We start from the raw sequence: 18749 nt of genomic DNA on the forward strand, positions 1-18749 counted from the left end.
AAACTAAAGAGTATTATGTCATGAAAATTATAGACCTTTAGAAATCTTATCTTGCGTTTAACGTAAACTCGCGAGTCGAGTGAGAACGAATGGTCGAGTCAGAACGAATTTCAATCTTTCAATGGCATTACCAGATGAATCAGAAAGCTTTTTATATATTTTATATATTTTTTATAATACCTTATACACGATGGCTAAAAGTTTCAGAAACAACATGTTCGATAGTGATAGCAGTGATAACGAACATTATTTTGAACCCAACAAGATAGAAGACGACGACAGTGGTTCGGACAGTGGAAACGAACTCCGTTTAACAATGAATCGGTTCAGACGTTCAATATTTCTAGTAATAGCGACAATGATGATGAACTAAATATTGATGAAAATAATACAAGCCTCGACAATGAATAACGCAAACGTTCAACGTGTATATTTCCTCAATATGCCAATATCTCTTGTCCACAGCGACGCTCGTTCGTTCGCAAAAGGTTAAGATATGAGAATATTCGCGTTGAACAGGAGATGCGAATAGTCCTGAAATCATGTCGCGTTTCAATTTTCCGATATCTTGGCCCTCTATTAGACACGGCTTCTTACTCATGCAACAATCACGACGTACTATTCTTGGCTGAGAAAATTGTACAAACAGGATATGCGCTAAGTTCAACAGGAGACACGTAACAGCCTGAAACACGAGCACTTAGGCGTAAGTAACTATGTTGTATACGTTCGAAATTGTTAGCGAGGTAACAGTAGTGCGGCAGCCAGATAACGGAACAGTACTCAAGACGAGTCCCAACCAAGGTACGATAGCTTGAAAAGAAATTTTTATTGTTCACGTGTTGTCACATTTGTACAGCTTGACTCTTCTCGCCTCGGTTTTCCCAAGGAATCACACATACACCCACATTTACTATATTTAGTTTGGTAACTTATCGGTAACTGATTGGAAGTAAGTGTGTATGTAACGTCGCCGCGTTTCTTTTCCGTATCTCAACTGTCGACTACTGGGTATAACGGTTGGTTTTTGGAGACGGTGGCCCAAGTCGGAAATAGGCCAGTGTTCCGCGTTCGATCGAAGAGAGGGAGAAAGACGTTGGAAATCTCGCTTCTTTCCGTGAAATGTTCGGTCGCCTAAAGGACTATTAATCATTTCGATCAACCAACACCTTGATTCGGTGCCTTTGAGGGGTTCGCGGAAAAAGATGCGATTCCTGGTACGGGACAATGGCTGGCGAATTTATCATTCCGAGACAAGTACGGAGGAGAGAGTACGTGACGAGTGCATAATCGCGATCTCCTTTGTCCGCGCACAACGCAGAATCGCCCGACGAGCGTTTCGGCGCATGAAAATGAACGTCGTTCCACCTCCGCTTCTCGTCTTCCAGCCGATCTCTGTTTCCAATAGCCACGTTCTTTTGTTCATTCGACTGTACACGCCTTCCAACGATCAACGTTTATCTTTTGTTCGTAAATATTCGCGTCTATCGCACGATAACGATATAAAATTCCATTTTACACGATAAATTGGCGCGTGCGTTGAATCGCTCGTTGCGAGTTATCGAATCGCCAAGAATTTCACCGACTTGACGGGTTTCTCTTCTCGAGCGAGTAGCGAACTTGGAGAAGCAGCGAGGCACGCGCAAGTGCACGCGTAATCAACCTTTGGATAGTCGAACTACGTGTAGAGCCCGTGATCGCGTGCTACTCGAGTTTCCACGAATCGTTTACTCGCGTTCATTCACCGTGGCAGTTTTATACTTTCCCCCCTAACAATCTGACATTTCGAGACGGTGACTCCCGCGAGTTTCATACGCGGCCGCTCGAAAAGACACTCTGCCAAGATCGTCGTTCACTTTGTTTACTCGAGCGTACGGCATTCCATTCGCGCGATAGATGATTCGTCAGCGTCGGTCTGTGCGTAATCGTAACAGCGGAGACCAATTCGCATTCGTGTCAGCCTTTTCGACGCTCAACTATTCGGTGTAAAAAGGCTGACGCTCGTGACCCTCGTCCTCTATCAATCTAGGTTAACGATATATTTATATTACATAGGCATGGCGAGATCTTTTATTGTCGTTGATACACGCGATCCAGTCACGAAAGACGCAACACCACGGCACTCGCTTATCCGTCACACCATCGAATATATTCCGATCGAATTCCGATCGAATAATCTAATCAGCCATAATTTCGAAAGTATCTCTTTCATCGACGTATACGCGTCTATACGCATGTAATATACAAATTGCCGCCAAGGCCGCTAAAGGCACCGTGAAACTCGTGAAATTACTCGATGGTCTCAAGTTTCCGGAAAGCAAGTTGCACGATCATCCCACCGCGTGAATATACGTTTGCTATCGCAGAACCAAACTCGTACCGTACCTAAACCAGTCGTACCTTGGAATTTCAATCATAGACCATCGACCGATATCCATTTGCTACGGACCGAGGTGAAATGGATTCTGCGTACCGACCAACAAACACGGGCAACCGTTTAGGATATCGAATTGTTTGCGTCCGGGTTAAGAGTTGCGAGACAGAAGTTCGACTACATCGTTCGAAGATTGCGGCGGGCAACGTAAACGCGAGTAAAACACGCGACTCGAAATCACTGCAGCATGAGTAGTCCTCTCTGCTTGCTGTTCGAATTTCGAGGACGATGGGTTTTCTAGTAGACGGCGGCGGCGCGTTAATAAATCGCTGGAACGAGGGATCGTTCGGCGCGGAAGCCACATTTTCTCGCAACTGCTTTCAAACATCGCGATAAAGACTTTCCTGCTCCTCGGAAGGCAGCCGAAAGGCCATTTACCTCAGAGTTCGTGGCTTGTCACGCGAGACTACAACCGGACTCCACGTGAAGCGTCGCCGAGATCGTTTTATTGTTTCGTTCGGTCGCGACTATATCTCGATGTTTCAGCAGGTTTCCCGCGAGTTCTCGAAGAACCGGCAAACTCTCCGCAGCTAATGACCCTTTGAATCGCTGCTTTTCACCCGCTTTAACCCGACGAACGTAGAGCGCTTTCATCGAAAACGAACTATTTGGTTGGCAACTAAGTGATTGCGGAGTTTGTCATTAGGTGGTAATCACAAAATCCGCGATCACTTAGTTGCCAACCCAATACATAATCGGGGCGCGTGCAATCGCATCGGCAAGGATACCCTTTCCACATACTGCAACCACGGTTGCTTTTACGCTACATCTACGTAACACCGTTTTTGGACATGAACGACCGCCATAAATCTCGACAGACTTCCGCTTAATTAGCTGGGCTTTCCCCGAGATAGCTGCCTAATTCACCTCGTGTCGTTTTCTTCCACATTTCCGGTTCTCGACGTTCAACGCTCGGAAATCGGCTCGCTTGGGCGATTTTATTTTTTAAAAGCATCCCTGGTATATCTGGAAAGTCAGCGAGAAAATTCTGGCGAGGTACTTTCCAACTTTTTCACTTAATGATTCCACGAAAGGTGTACTTTCTGGAAACAGAATATCGAAAGCACGCCACGTTCCGCGAACAGGGAAACTCTTCTGACCGAGTTTCGCTTCTGAACGTAAACTCGGAACGCGAATAAGGTCTCTTGACTCCGCTAAAACGTGCATGCTCCAGCGAAATGCTAGATAGGTTTTCGTAACAACGTTATGCACGTTGCAACGTTAGCAACAATAACGCCATAGGCAAAACTGTCTTGCCCGAATTCGATGCACAGCAACCCTTTGCCACCGGATCAATCAAATAAACAAATCCGATTACCGACGTGGAATTTAACCAAAGAGACAAGAAACAGCGGAGGGAGAACCTCGATCGACGTTCGACGATCGTCGTCTTCGCTCCATTCGCATCGACCAAGCAATAGGAAAATGGGACCTGGGAATTTGCAACTTTTGAACCACGTTTGGTCGAAAGGTGGTTCCGATATACGAGAACGAGGAGCAACGGTGTTCCGGCCGGAAAACCGGAAGAATGCGAAGCTCTCCGCAGATCCCAACTATTTACGTGCTACGGACGATTTGCACGAGCTACCCTGCATCCGTAACTGTTCCGAACTCTGATTAGATCCGGACCATGCTCTCTCCTGTTTGAACTCGAACAAGATTCCAAACTCCAGACTGCCTGGAATTTCCAAATTCCGGCTTGCCTTCCCTTTTCTCGATCCCATCTGCGCGCACCCGTTCAAATTCAAAGTACCGATTAACCATGGACCTCGAACGCCGGTTACACGGGCGATGGAATTTAGCAGTTTCGTTCGATCGGCTGACCCCTTCCACGCATCCGCTTCAACGAAATACGTCTGCTCTCGTTATCCTCCCCTCATCGTCTCAACCAAGGTAACTTTCATTTCCTAAACGGTCGTCGATCGCGACGGTCCAAAAGCGTCCATCGAGCAAGGAAACATTGTTTTACCGAGGGACGTCGTTCAATTGCCGAGAAACGCCTTAAAAGGAAGTTGAATTAACGGGAACGCGAATTAGTACGCGGCGGTCACTTCGGTATGAAATTTGGCCAAGCGGTAGAGTAAGCAGAACGTAGGAAATGGTTGGCGCGGTCACAAAGGAACTTGTTTTCTCTCACCGAACGAAATGGCAAACTGGAGGTGTGGAAAACGTCGAGCTCGATTCTTTGCCTTCTACGGATCGAATTACGCCGTTACTCTCGCGTCATCGATTACTCGAAAAAAGTCAAAAAGTAACTTTCGCTGAATTCCGGCAAATACGACCGCCACACACTTTTGTGATCGCATCGGCGCAATTTAGACGGGAGTTGGAAAAACTCGACAAACTGTCGACCCCACCCTCCCAATATCGAAACTCGATGCTAATTAGAGTAACAATCTACCACGCCAACTCCGCCTCTTGGAACGAAGAAAATTTACATAAACGAGTTCGAGGAATCGCATCGTGGAAACAATGGACAGAGTGAAACGAAGGATGACTCACGCAAACGGACCGACCATTCTCTCTCTCTCTCTCCCCGCGCTCGTCGCGTTTCCATCCTCCATTACCTCCAACTTTGATTTCCCTTTACCAAAACTGATATCATCTGTCTGGACTATTCGCGGACGACGCATCAATTGCGCGACTAAAATGAAACTGTGAGGTAGCCCTCACACCAAGATATTGAAAATACATATGCATCGATGAAAGCGTTCGCAGGACGAGTCTCGCGAGACACAGCGTCGATATCGACATTTCCTGTATCTTGGCAACACATTTTCCCTATGAAGGCGAAACGTGAAAACGAACAACGATATTCACACGGTACGCAGCTGGCGACACGTGTACTACGAAACGCGTATCTCCGTGTGAAAGCAGCCTAACGCGAATCGGCTGCCAGGACCGGAGCGGAATCTCGGCCAGCGATGTTTACTTTCACAATCATGAAAAAGAAACGAATGAACTCGGGAGGGAAAAATCGATCGCGTCTGGCACTCGACAAGCAGAAGACGTGAATAACTAACATCAGTTCGCGCTGATCGCTATGCGCTCCAACTATTTATAGATTTCGCACTAACAGCTATGCGTAATGCGCATAGCTTCGCTGTATGTATGTATATGTGTGTATAGCTCGGTCGACGCGTCGCAATCAACCGGTTCCATGTTGTCTACCGGATTATGTAGCTATATTTCTTCTACGTAAATAATTCAAGTTCCTCTAGCTCGGATACAGTTAACCAGATTTCAGATGTCTCACATAACGCTTTGGGATTTTTTCCCGGCATCGTCGAAACATTCGGATGGGAAATTTACAAAATCTTGTAATACTTGAACAGAACTTTGAAAAATACGTTTGAACGTTGAAATAATTACTTCAAGAGAAACTCTACATCTTTTTGTATCTCACATCATACTTTTGTATATCCGTAGCCTGGAGACCGCTGTTACGGAGAGAATAGAATTTAGCGAAACAAAAAAATTGGAAATAAGGAGAGGTCATATTATCGTGCCCTTGAATATAAATTATATTTTGGATTACAGGGTCTAGAAACAAAAGAGATATAAGTAGATTTCTACTGCTGTTTCTTGCATCCTTCAGCTACAGCTGTTTGGTAATGTTCTTTGCTATAAATATATGAACCTGCTCGCTATCATAGCTTCTTCTATTGTATTGTAACACTGCAAGAGCGAGGATCTGGATCGGCATATACTTATACCTTTATTTATTTCAATATATTTTTCTATTACAAATTCATCCACTCGTTCTTCTATCAGTAAACCTCAACAAGAACAGTTTTACTTCTTTCGATCTTCCGTTTTTCTTATCCTTTTCTTTATACCTATTCTTGTTGTTAATGAACTTTCTTTACGCATTTGCACACTGATTATTTCTACCATAATGTGAATTCTCTTCCGTATGCGGAATGAGTAAATAATGAGTAAACTTCTAAGGCGATACTCTTTGAAAAGGTCGGCCGTGCAAAATGATCGCCATAGCAATTCTTCCTTCGCGAGCAAAACTTCACCGCAATTTTCGTCGATCGGCAAGAGAAAGCAACTGGACGGTGGAATACGAGGAGAAACCGGGCAGCGAAGAAGTCGCGTTAGGAAACACGGTACCGGCAAAGAAGAGAGCGAGAGACCCGGCCAAAGGAATAGAAAAAAGGGGGAGGAAGAGGCAGCCAGACATCGAGGGCCCGAGCGAGATGGAAATTTATCGCGTGTATAAGGAAGAAAGTGGTTCGACCAGCGACTCCACATGTCTCCCTCCTGCAAGTTGCACCTGCGTTCCTGTCTACAGATGTATTCCCGTGTAAACGGTAACATTCATGGAACATGCAAGGCATCTCGCACACGCGCTTCTCTCCCTTTCCCTTTCCCTTGCTTCTCTCGTTTCCTTTTGTCGTTTTGTCATTCCCAGTCGTATTCGACAACCGGACACTTTACGCCCGTCGAGACGATACCGGAACGACGTCGTATCGAAGGCAAAATGGTCCGCGAGCGCGCGATTGTCACGAGCTCAAATCCATAAGATCGAGTAGACGCAGCTCCCGAGGAAGAGGTGTATTATCGGTTTCTTCTCTCTCTCTCTCTCTCTCGTCCATTGATCCCCGCGAAAACATTCCAGATGCAAATTGCATCCGCAGCCGGTCGCATTTCCCTGCCAGCGTCACCACGCCATCGTTTCATCGGCAAATATACATTTTCAGTCGATATGTAAATATGGACACCGTGTAGCTTCGAATTAAGCGATGTGGTTTAGGAGCGATCCATCACCGGTCTACTTATTAACAGCGATTCTCGAAATCTATTTGGCAAAGCCGCTTTGTCAACGACCGAACGTGATTTTTCAAAAGCCGCGTGTTCTGTCACGCTACGACGACCGTTTCTAGGTGACGATATTTTGATCAATGGAATGATACGGCGTGATATCCGATTTTGAAAAACTCGAACGTATTCAGCCAACAGTCATTAAACGCAATCCAAACGCAATTTTCTGTCGGCGGAATGCGAGTGATTTCATCGAGGTCGGATTTATATCGCCTTAACGAATTTTCCGATCGATGAGACTAACGGAGAAAGGGTTTACAACGCTGAAAAATTTCGGATAAAAAAGGAGAAAAAAAAACGCCGAACGACTTTTCGGTAAAATCGCAACGAGTGGGCGGCGTCTGCTATTCGTCGGAACAATGACGAAATTAGCAAGGAAAACATAGGATTGTTTGTTCCGTTGCTTTTTAACGGTGCCGCGTGGATAGGATTTTTCCTGAAAATTGTTCGTTCCAGGTGTTCTCGTTCGTGGTCGGCAGGTAATTAGCAAAGCGTGACGCATCCGCCGAGTGTTTTGCTTCGAGTAACGGTGAATCAAACTCGTGACTCGTGATTCTCGCGAACGCAAACAGGGAAGTATCGGTAGAAAAATAAACGAGATTCCCTCAAATATTTGCGGCGATGGATATCCGTCGTTACGTCGGGACGCTTTCCATATCGAGGCCCTAACCAAATACCCCGAACCATTTACTTTCGACAAAACCATCTCTCGTTTGCTTTTTTCAAACCATTCTCTTTCGTCTTTTTCTGCAACCTCACGGATGAACGTTCGCGTTCACCTTTCAGTCGCAAATCCTATCTCGCTTCAACGTGTTCGCGATTACATCTCGGGATGAGAAACACCGATGACCGATCGGAAGCAACAACAAGCCATAGAACCGAGGAAACTGGCGACCGACCGTAGCCTTGACGGATTTATTTTACAACGTGACATTTCGCGATGCACGATCGATCTGCAGCTTGGATTTCGCGAGTTTCTTCCAAGAAAGAATGGCAAACGACGAAATCGGCAGTGTCGATCGGTAGAAGCGAGTCGCGGAAGGTACGACCTCGGCGAATGACAGCGCTTCTCTTTCGCGTTTTACCTTCCGTTCTCCTACACGTTCTTGCAGCTCCGTTGAGCGCGACTAGGCTCTCGTCTACTATACACGTTTAGCCTACCACCGCGTATTCGTACCTCTGTGTCGAGTATTATTATACGCGATGCCCGCGCCATAGGACACTTTCTCACGGTTTCTCCGCTGTCGCTGAATTTCCAAATTTTCCGTCTAAACGAGAACGCGTTCTTCTCGAACTCCGAGCAAAACGACGACGGTTCGGCTGACTCGCTTCTGTTTATCGTTGTGCCACTTTCGAACTTGATCGTCCAAGCTTTCCTAAGACTCGGGGAAAATCAAACTCTCGATAGTCGAACGCTAATTTCTACTCATCGGGTGGTAAATTAAAGCAAGGAAAGGAAGCAAGAAATTAGCCTTTTACTTGCAAGGATAAACGCCGGCTGGCAAAAAGCAAAGAGAAGAAAAAAAGAATCGCTGATTCGCAAGAATGATTAGCGCAGGTGCACCAACGATGCGACGCGCGGTTGGAAAAACCGACGATTATACTGTAGCTTGGAAATGATGTTGTTGGATGAGAAATTTGTGCAACGTAACGAGGTCAGCGCGGGTCACGCAACCGGTAAAATATAGTAGGTATCTCATCTAAGCGAGAGGGAGAGACAGTTGGACGCGAAGATAAAAATACAATGAGCCTCGGGTTACGAAATGTTGTAGAGGAATGTTGGGACGCGTTATCGATGCTCGTTCGTCGTTGCCAGCCAGCCACGCGATTTATCGAAAATTTGAAAAGCCGTTGGAAAAAACCGTGGCGCGTGTAACGCGTTCTCCAAACAACCGTCTCGTATTTGTACAGCAAATAAAACCACGGCAGCTTCCGGTATAAACTTTCCCGGTCTGGTATTTCTACGTACACGCAAAGGCATAATAACGACACATAGTAGGACACCTTCGTGTCCCGTTAATCGAGAAGCGTGTTAAAGCAGGCGCTTCGTTTAATCGGTCTCGCGCGGTGTAACGCGATTCTCGAATGGTCAGACGAGCAAGCTGACCGAGAATGAAATTCGAGGCTACGAAGCTCTTGTCTACGCTTTCCGAGAAGCCGCGCAGTAACTTTTGACGTTCTTTTCCCCGTAACGGAGACGCAATGCGGCCGTAAATTGCGACGGATGTGCGCCAAGGTGAAGAGAAATAATTCCACGAAATCTTCCGTTCCGAGGCCTCCGTTCGATGCCGACTATGCGAATCGCGTAATAGCGCGTACCTACCTACTAAAATTGGCGCAACGTGACGCTACGATTCGATGACTCGCGCGGCCGTGCCTATGCTTTTCGCAATGATACAAATTTTTCAGGAAACCGCAACGAGCGTTTCGCAAGGAGCGGTCCGCGCTGCTTTCCCACTAAACAGTACCGCGATAAGATCTGGCGATGTTTCGCAACGATTTCCTATTGTTCGACCGACTGCAGAGTTTCGCGCGATCGAATTCGACGGAAAACGTTCTCGTGACCTCGAGCGAACGAGCGAACGAGCGAAAAGGAAACGGGTTCTCGAACAGAGGAAAACTTTTTCTCTCGGTAACGTTGCTGAAGATAGAGACGGCCTTGCAGCGTATACCTTCCACTGCGAAATGCAACCCGTTGCATTTGCATCGATAACGCCTGGAGACCGCGGCCACCGTTCGAAAGATCCCCTTTCTCGGCACCCAGAACCATACACTGGCGCTGCTGCATCTTTTGCCTTTCCTTAAATTCAATCGCATTGCCACGGCGTTCACGTGCCACGATGCACTCGGATCGTATTACACGAAACCGAGACGGGAGAAGAGGAGAGAAGAGAAGAGAAGAGAAGAGAAGAGGAAATTCGCCCTCGTCTCGATTCGTCTCCTCTCGTCGCCTGCCGCTTCGCTCCTCCGTTCTGCGCTCTCCACTCGACTCGCGTTTTCAAACTTTGAGAAAAACCGCCACGGGAAACGAAGCGGATAGACGAAGCTACGGTTTCTAGATCGAAAAACTTTTTCCGCGTTCTGCTACCGTGAAATTTAGGCTTCGCTTCCAGCGTCGTCGAAAATCCGAGGAAATACTCGACGCGCCGTTTCCACGTCGACGAACAATTTCCTCCGCGAATTTGTCAAACGCGAACAATTGCCGTCTCTTTCTCCAATTCTTTCCAACGAACGGTATAGGTAAGTAACTGCTGTGTGTACAGCAGCCGACAGCGTTCGCCAGTTGCGATGAACGCAACGGAACGGAAGAAAGGACGAGTCCGTTGGTCCCGTGGTCGTCGACTGGAGCCCGGACCAAGCAAAAAAATCATCGAGCTATTCGTGTTTGTATTCAATGTTGCTCGAGAACCGTAATCAGCAGAGACTGGCCAGTCGTCAATTTGGTGCTATGCTTCGACCAGTCCCATACTAGGAATTACATGCTCGCTCTTCGAAAATCGTCTTAACGAATTCCGTGAAGGAGCAGAGTCGAGAGAAGCCAGCAAGAATGGTGCGTCCCTTTGCCGATGTGAAATTACAGTTCTGTTTCTCTGGCTTGTCATTATCCGAGTCCCGAGGCCCTCCGAGCCAACGCAGACGCGTATACGTGCCCTCCAACTTTCCCCAGGATGCGACGTCCGTGCAATTGCGATTTCTTTTCTATCCTTCCCTCTCGTCGCCCTTCCTTTTCACGTTTCAACCTCTCAACCATCACTTTGCCACCTTCTCTTACGAATCTTGGAAAAATTCTAGCTACCAGCTTCGATTCGGATTCGCAAATAACGACGAGGAGGAAAGCATCAACGCTAACGCATGAAAGACAGGGCAACACCCTGTCCATGGTCACGATTACACACTCTCGAAACGTTACTATACGAAGAATAGCTACAACAGTCGAAAGGAAACGCGCCTCGGCTGAAACATAAATGCACGCAAACTATCGCGTGACGATGAAAAACACACGAAAAGGAGACGTCTCTGACAATTGGGAAACGACTTTCCGCAAAACGATTACCGACTTCCGTTACATCGGAAGCGTATCCCCGGTGCCACTCGCGACCGGTCCTCGTTCGCGTTCCGCACGCTATCGTCATTATTCGGATACATGGTAACTGTATGCGTGCCGTTCGAACGGAACGAAACGACCACCGGTAAAAAAACACGCTTACGACCATAGAGCGGATGACTTTTCGTTACGTTGCTCGTCTCCGCTCGCAGCGGTACACGTTACCGCTGTCGTTACCCGTCGCTCGGCGATACTCGAAAATTCGCCAACGCCACCAACCGGCAATTACCGTTGCTGAAATTTCGTCGCAGCGCGTCGAGACCGTGCGTGGAAAAATCGAATTTGCCTGGATCAGCGCGCAAGGGTCGTCCGCAATGTCCGTTAAGCCGACTTTTTCGCGCACTGCTTCGATTCGCCGAATATTTCAAGCATAAATTTAAATAAACCATCTCTGATGGTAGTCCTCCGCACGGCTCGCCGACCACTCGACGGATACATATATACATAAAATTGGCTTCGTTTGACGAGAAACGTGGCGCATTAAGGTGGCGACACGCGCGCCGTGTCGGTCAGTGGTTCGAACGACGTGCCGCGTTGCACGTAGTTTCTAGTTTTTTGTCGACGATCGCCACTGGTTCGGGACGCGAGATGCGCGAATCGCATGGCCAGTCGTACCATCTTCCTCGCGAATTGCTCATCAGATCGAGATAAAATATGAAATATAACGCGGCCATATTTCAGGAGTTCGCCTTCGCGGTTAGACGTAGCCGGATGTTGCCACTAGTTACAACGCCACTTTCTACCGGTGAAACGCACATCGAGGACATTCAACCGAGAACATTTGCGCATCAACGATTTCGCTTGAATTTCATCCTTTGTTCTTTACGTTCGTCTGTGGAGCGTGTACACGCCGCGGAGCCCTATACGCTCTATACAACATAACATTGATAACGCCGCTGCATCCTCGCGAGTCTAAATTGTTTGCAATGCAACATTTTATACTAATATACCGGCACTTTCTCGTGAACGATGAAAATAATTTCGTGCAAACGTATATGTAAATAGCCGAGAGGCAGAAAGATGAAACGTCATATCGATAGACGAGTTTCACTTTTGAAGAATGGAGATGACTGCTATGAAATTCTACAAATGCATAAATCGTTGCTGTTTCGTTCGAATTCTCTGCAATTCTGTAACGGGGACAAACGGAAATTTAAGATGTAAAAGAACGATGAAGCGCAGCTCTATCGCGACTGAACTAAGAGGAGAGGTGTTTAATTTATGCCTTCCGCATATCCTTTGTTCCGCGGATGAATTCGACCGCTAATAAAAAGCATCGGTCGGACATTTACGCATCGACGATTTCGCCCCTTGTTCTATTCAGACCCTCGTGTTCCTCTTTCTCGGAATCGTCATCGACGCGATACGCGCCGGAAGAAGAAAGGGAGAAAATCGCTTACGGGGAAAAGCAAAAAGCGGAAAAAACGTCAGGGCCCGGGAAAAGGAGTGGAATCTTGGCTATCTTTTTTCCTTTTTCTCTTTCCTTCCCGCCGATTACGGCTACGAGCAGTTGTTTTTTTTTTCAAAATGGCCGTCTCGTACGTCGATTTTGTCGTCCTTGCACTCTGCAAACACGCCCGAAAGAAATGCTCGTTTGCAAGTATGCGAACCGTAAAGAAGAATCGTGAGATAACGACGATGCAGTGGTTTCTAATATTTTCGCCGAAATTACGATACAAATGAAAGCACCGGTGCTGTCGTGCGTCATTTTCGATTCGTACCCACGATTTTTTGTCCGTCGCGAAACTCGCTCGCATACTCGTGCATTCAAGATGGCGGAGAGCCTGGTAGGCAAAGCAGCACAGGTACATAGTTACAGAAACGTTCAGCAGATACACATCGAACACGTCGATCTAAGAATCGGTATTTCGGAGAACGCGAAACGACTGGTAATCAGATTTTCCGACGTTTAACTACCGCAGACAAGAATCACCGCAGCATACGAAATGAAATGTAAAAAATCGAAGGGCTACGTACTTCAAGTTATGCGCGTGAGAATTATCCGTAAAAACGATATCGACCAGGATAGACAGTAGACAGGACGACGGCCCGTTGGAATCGATTAGACAGAATCGATGGAAGGATCGGAGAAAGAGAGAGAAAGTTGGGCGACCTGCGAACGAACATCCGCATAATTTCGTGCGTGTTCATCGTCGGGAAGCGGCATGCTTTAGATGGACACGCTCGATAGAGACGTAACAGGTGTGGACAGAGAGCGGGAGCGGGAGCATGGCCACACGTCCGTTAACCCTCGGACTTTTCGAGAACCAGACGCGACAACCTCTCCTTCTCGAGAGCAGCAGAGGCCAGTGAATGCGTGCAACAACTATACCGTTTGACACCTGGAGGAGTATACGGAGAACGCGCGCGCAGCGCACAATAGCCAAGCTAAAATCCCACTTTGTCCCAGGAATAATAAAGTTCCCGGTGCGGAAGGGATTCGGCAAATCGGCCGGTCGACCCCTCGAAGGTCTCTTCTCGGAACCGTGTCTTTGTTAGCTCGCCTTGCGGTTACGAAGGGGACAGCCGAACGCGTCTCAAACTGCGACCCCCTACAGCGATTTTCATCTCGTACTTCGTACCGTGTTTCTAGATTTATCGTGGAATAAACAAGCGCTTCGCAGAAACGTTATTACCGGGTGACGTGACGTGACTCGCTTGCCTCGTCGCCACACCGTACCGCGCCGCACAACGCCGCACCACACCGCGTCCCCAACAATTCCAATAACCGATCGCTTCTTCGCTCTCCTTTTTACGATTATCTCCAATGCGAATATCCTTTCCACTGGAAACCTGTTACGCTTTTGACAAACCATACGCCATTTTAGAGGACAGAGTACGCGTCTCTTCAACTTTCCAATGTTTATTCGGAAACCATTTACCAAGTCCTCTTCGTGTTTCTCTGTTCAGCCGATGTGTGCTTTGTCAAAGACGATGTTTGTTTTAAATCGAGCGTATTCTATGACAGACTAATAACCGGTTTAACGTAATGCTCTGATGATGGTTTAAACAAAAAAAAAAAAAGAATATGCATATATGTATTCCGTAAATGTAGTAAATCAGTGAGAGCGAACAGTGGACACACTTCCAGGTATTCGTCGAGTTTGATAAAAAAAAAAAAGTGGTAAGAAATTGCATCAGCCTACGCGAATGTCATTCAAATCCTGAGAGCGTGACTCAGAGCAGCCAGGACATCCAAGTAAAATCATGGGATATTCCGTTACACTTCTTCCGTCGGCGGGACTACGATTTATGTGTTTCTCGTATCTCATCGACGCGAAGATACGTTAAGCTTGAAAATGAAAATAGGCCGAGTAACCTATACGTTAATTACGATTCAAATCAATTTGACTAGACACATCGTTTAACCTTCGCTCGAGATTCCACGCGCGGCTCGTGTTTTCATCGGTTACACTCCCTCTGACAAATCTATATACGCGGTGTTCTTTCTTTTCACAATTTTTAAATTTCATTAACATTATTTTAACACCATCTTCTTAATCTTAACATTAGGAAAATAAAGTGACGCTCACCATTCGATACTCCTGTATCCTCGTAGACAACAGTGAAGCGCTTTGAACGCTCCGATGTTCGCGTACTCTGTTGTCACGACCTCCTTCGTAAACCTGAGGCCACCGGGTGGTAAATTGTCGAATTTGTGCTTGGAACAGTAGTCCTTAAGTTCGTTGCCTTGACAGATCGCAGTGAGGAGCGACAAGACAAGCAGTCCTCGCTCGACCGGTGTCGTCATCTTCAGATCTCGACGAAAAACCAATTTACCAGGAAGCCGGGAAAAGGTTTCAGATTCCGTGATTTTCGAATCCGAGAACCGCCATGACCGAGTTTCCAGGGTGAAAATTACGTCCCAACGGTCCACAGCAGACTTTTCTCCAAAAGAAAACCGATATCTCTCACTTCAGCACCGTTAACGTCCAAAGATAAATACAACGACTCCCGTCACTAAGCACGCGCCGGCGATCTTAACCGATTCGTTTGATATTTGTCGTCAAACATAAACTTTCGTCTACTCGAGAAGATTGCGTGTTTACTGGGTGGTTTCAAATGGCTTTCGCCGCGCGCTCTTTTTCTTCTTAACCGATAAATCGTTCAACCATTCAGTCACTTTCCGTGAAAACCATTCCTTTTTACACCAGCTCTATTTTCGACAAAGTCCCACGCCGATTGTACAGCTAATATCTTTCAACCTCGCACGATTACCGATAATTTCAACCAACGCGTATATACTCGCGAATGTTTCTCGTAAAGCATTGCAAGATTCAACAACGTTACGTTAAGCGTCTCGATGTTACATCAACAACACCTATCACGAGACTGCACTCAGAAATCGTAACAAATCGTAAATCGTATCGCGTGCTATATCCTAGAAGAGGAAAAACGTTGAATATCGAATTCTAGAAGAACGATCGTAACATAACCTACGTTCAGCAACCGGTATACAACGCACCAGCGAAACACACGCTGTGAAAGCCGACGGCTTACTGCCAGCCCACTGCTTTGAAAACTCCCCGTAGGCCACGGGCCACGGGTTTAAAACGAGCCGCCTGTTGCCTCGTGCTCGTTCGGTTCAATTCGGCACTCTTCGGCCATCCTCGACGGGACACCGACTATCCGACTGTGCTACGGTCGCGTGTAACCGCCCGTTGTGTTTCTCCCAAAAGGGTACAGCCGATTCTTTTTTTTTCTATATGTGTTCAGTAGCTTTCAAGACTACGTACATGCCACGCGAATGTTATGACACGTTTGAACTCAAATTTACACAAGCTCCGTCTATTCATCGATTCTTCGTTTAATTGAGATATGTCCGTGGGAAATAGAGGACGCTGTTTTCTGAAGCAATCGATAAATCGATACATCTCTTACAAAACTAACCTTTCAGGATCGATTTAACATAACGTTCATTAGATTCATTTTCGTCTTGCTAATCTATTTGGTCGAAGCAGATAAACCGACGATTACGTTGAAAGGAAAATGACGAATCCGCAAATTATCGAACGCATTCCAAAGGTAAGAGGAAAAAGCGTTGTACTTCACATGCCATTATTGTTTTCTTGTTACTCGTGACAATAAAATTTCCCAAAGAAGACGTCTGCGAAATTAGGACGATACCTTTGAGCGAGACTCTCGCGTTATTTACATTGCTTCTACTCGACGCCCAAAAGTAAAACGATTCGAATAGCAGGTGCATCTGTACACGCGTAGAAACAAGTAACCAAAGAATGTTCGTATTATGGTTTTTGTAATGCAATAAAATATTTGGCAAACCAGTGTGCGTTTACAGCGTCCCTCTACTCGATCGTTCAAAGGACGCTTCGACAGATATTTGATTACGAAAGAAGTGCGATTACAGTACAGACTTCCACGAATATGATAAACTGCAAATAAATGTATTTAACAACGCCGCGAACAGATAATTTTGCGGATAAGATTCTCTTGAAAGCAACTGGCACGTGCGATATTGTTCAACGAATTCCTGCATATTAATGATCGCTTGCGTGCATCCCGAGCTAACTTCTACATCCGCACCTTTTACATCGATATGAATTTTCAGATCATGAAAGCTCGGATCGATCTTACGAAATTACGATCGTTATTTATTTATCTATTTACAGGATAAACACTTTGGCAGAAAATAAACGTGAATGTATGTTTATATTTGTACAAAAAAGAGAAGGAAAGGAAGAGAGAATTAGACATAAACGCTTAAGCGTAAGCTAAAAATGACTATAAATAATTATAATATATGTACTAATGCAAAGCAACATCTTAAGAATGCTAGGGTTTGACCAAATATGTACGTTCTGGTGGACAGATTTGGTGTAGATAGACACTCACTCCGTGCAAAATTATTTAAAAATGTTAGAATATCCATAAGTAATGTTTTGTGTGTAAAAAATGTTACTTCTGAAATATCTTAAAGGTAAATACATTTAAAGAAAATAATTGGACGATCGCGGGACAAGATATAAAACCTTCGGTTATTTTACTTGTAAACAAGATATTCTTCTATCGCTCAATGTCTGAAGATTTTAATTATTAATAACTTCTCCATAGGTGTGAGAATCGAATAGCATAGGATGACCACTACGTTTGGCAGCGAGTTACACAGTTTCGAACGTTTCAATTTGTTACTACGTTGCTTATCGTCTACGATTTGGTAGCAACGGGTACAACGTTCTTCGTACGCTCACTCGTGTACACGCGGCTGCCGCTGACTTGCATTCTGCGAATTCGAGTATGCGGTCAGTCGTTTCGTGTCGTGTGGCAACGATTATGCCGGATGATCGTAGCCAGACCCGCAGCATTTACGCGCGTACAACCACGACACATGGGAAAAACTTTTATGCGTGCCGACGATGAACGTAGTCTTTCTAGTAGAACCAGTTTTTTATTTATACCTTTAAAAACAAATCCTTTACTCTACGGTATATCGCTATCGGTTAAAACGATCGGTTAACGCGACTTCATCTCAATTCGAAAATGTAACGGAGGAGGTTGTCGGACTTTGTCCAATCGATTTCTTCGATTCTTAATTCTTATTCGCTTCTTTTGAGCAAAACGTAATTCGTTCATGCGGCGCCTTGTCTCAAAGAGAATACCCATCGACCAGATTATAGGTCGTAAACATCGAACGTTACGTGTCTCTCAACAAGTTCGAAACCAGGAGTGCTTCTACGTAGCCGGTATTTTCCGTGTTGTCCTACGCGTTGTTTATCGTCCTCTGAAATTAATCTGCCTAAGTTGTCACCGTGTGGGATCGACCGTTTTCGTCCGTCCTTGACATCATCTTGTTGGAACGGTTACATTAAAACATAGCATTTAATACAGTGTATCGCGTGTAATCGGCTTTATTTCGAAATGAATCATCGAAAGATGCACTTATCAGCAAAGATATCGAGTACGATAATAGAACTACTGTGATATCGATATGATCGCGTCCACAAGCCAGAAACATGAAAGGTTTTCGTTTGTAAATTTAGGTAAGACTCCTTTAATTATACGACTATAAAACGGTTTTCGTAGTCGTTCTGTAAAATTTGACAAGAAGCAAACCCCCCTGAACAGACTTCAAAGAACAGTCATGTTATCAATTAGTGTTCCGAGATCACGGTGTGCGTAACGAAATTAATCTCCCCTTAATTAATGGTGTTAAGGCGCATCCAAGCGTAGAGGCAGTACGAGTTTCCTGATTAAGACGACGATACGCATTCTGAGAAGAGACATCGAAAGAGCCGAGAAAGGCTATATGACCGGTGGGCTTTATTGAAATCTTGTACAATTAAAACAGTATAACATACGCTGCGTGTAACCGATGTTAACTCGCGTAAGGTCATAGTACCCAATCACGATGTTATTGATTCT

At 45.8% G+C, this 18749-nt stretch overlaps 1 protein-coding gene across 1 annotated transcript in view; it reads right to left on the reverse strand.

Moving 5' to 3' along the window:
- LOC117237376 (single Ig IL-1-related receptor-like) overlaps nt 1-15899 on the reverse strand; it is a 131188-nt gene extending 115289 nt beyond the window's left edge. Inside the window, exon 1 of the mRNA XM_033501274.1 lies at nt 14903-15899. Within this exon, the coding sequence (XP_033357165.1) occupies nt 14903-15120 (218 nt within the window). The 5' untranslated portion in view covers nt 15121-15899. The remainder of the gene's footprint in view (nt 1-14902) is intronic.
- Nucleotides 15900-18749: the final 2850 nt, after the last annotated feature.

This window comes from Bombus vosnesenskii, unplaced genomic scaffold (genome assembly GCF_011952255.1).
Source record: "Bombus vosnesenskii isolate JDL3184/JDL3185 unplaced genomic scaffold, Bvos_JDL3184-5_v1.1 scf7180000013370, whole genome shotgun sequence".
Lineage (NCBI taxonomy): Eukaryota > Metazoa > Arthropoda > Insecta > Hymenoptera > Apidae > Bombus > Bombus vosnesenskii.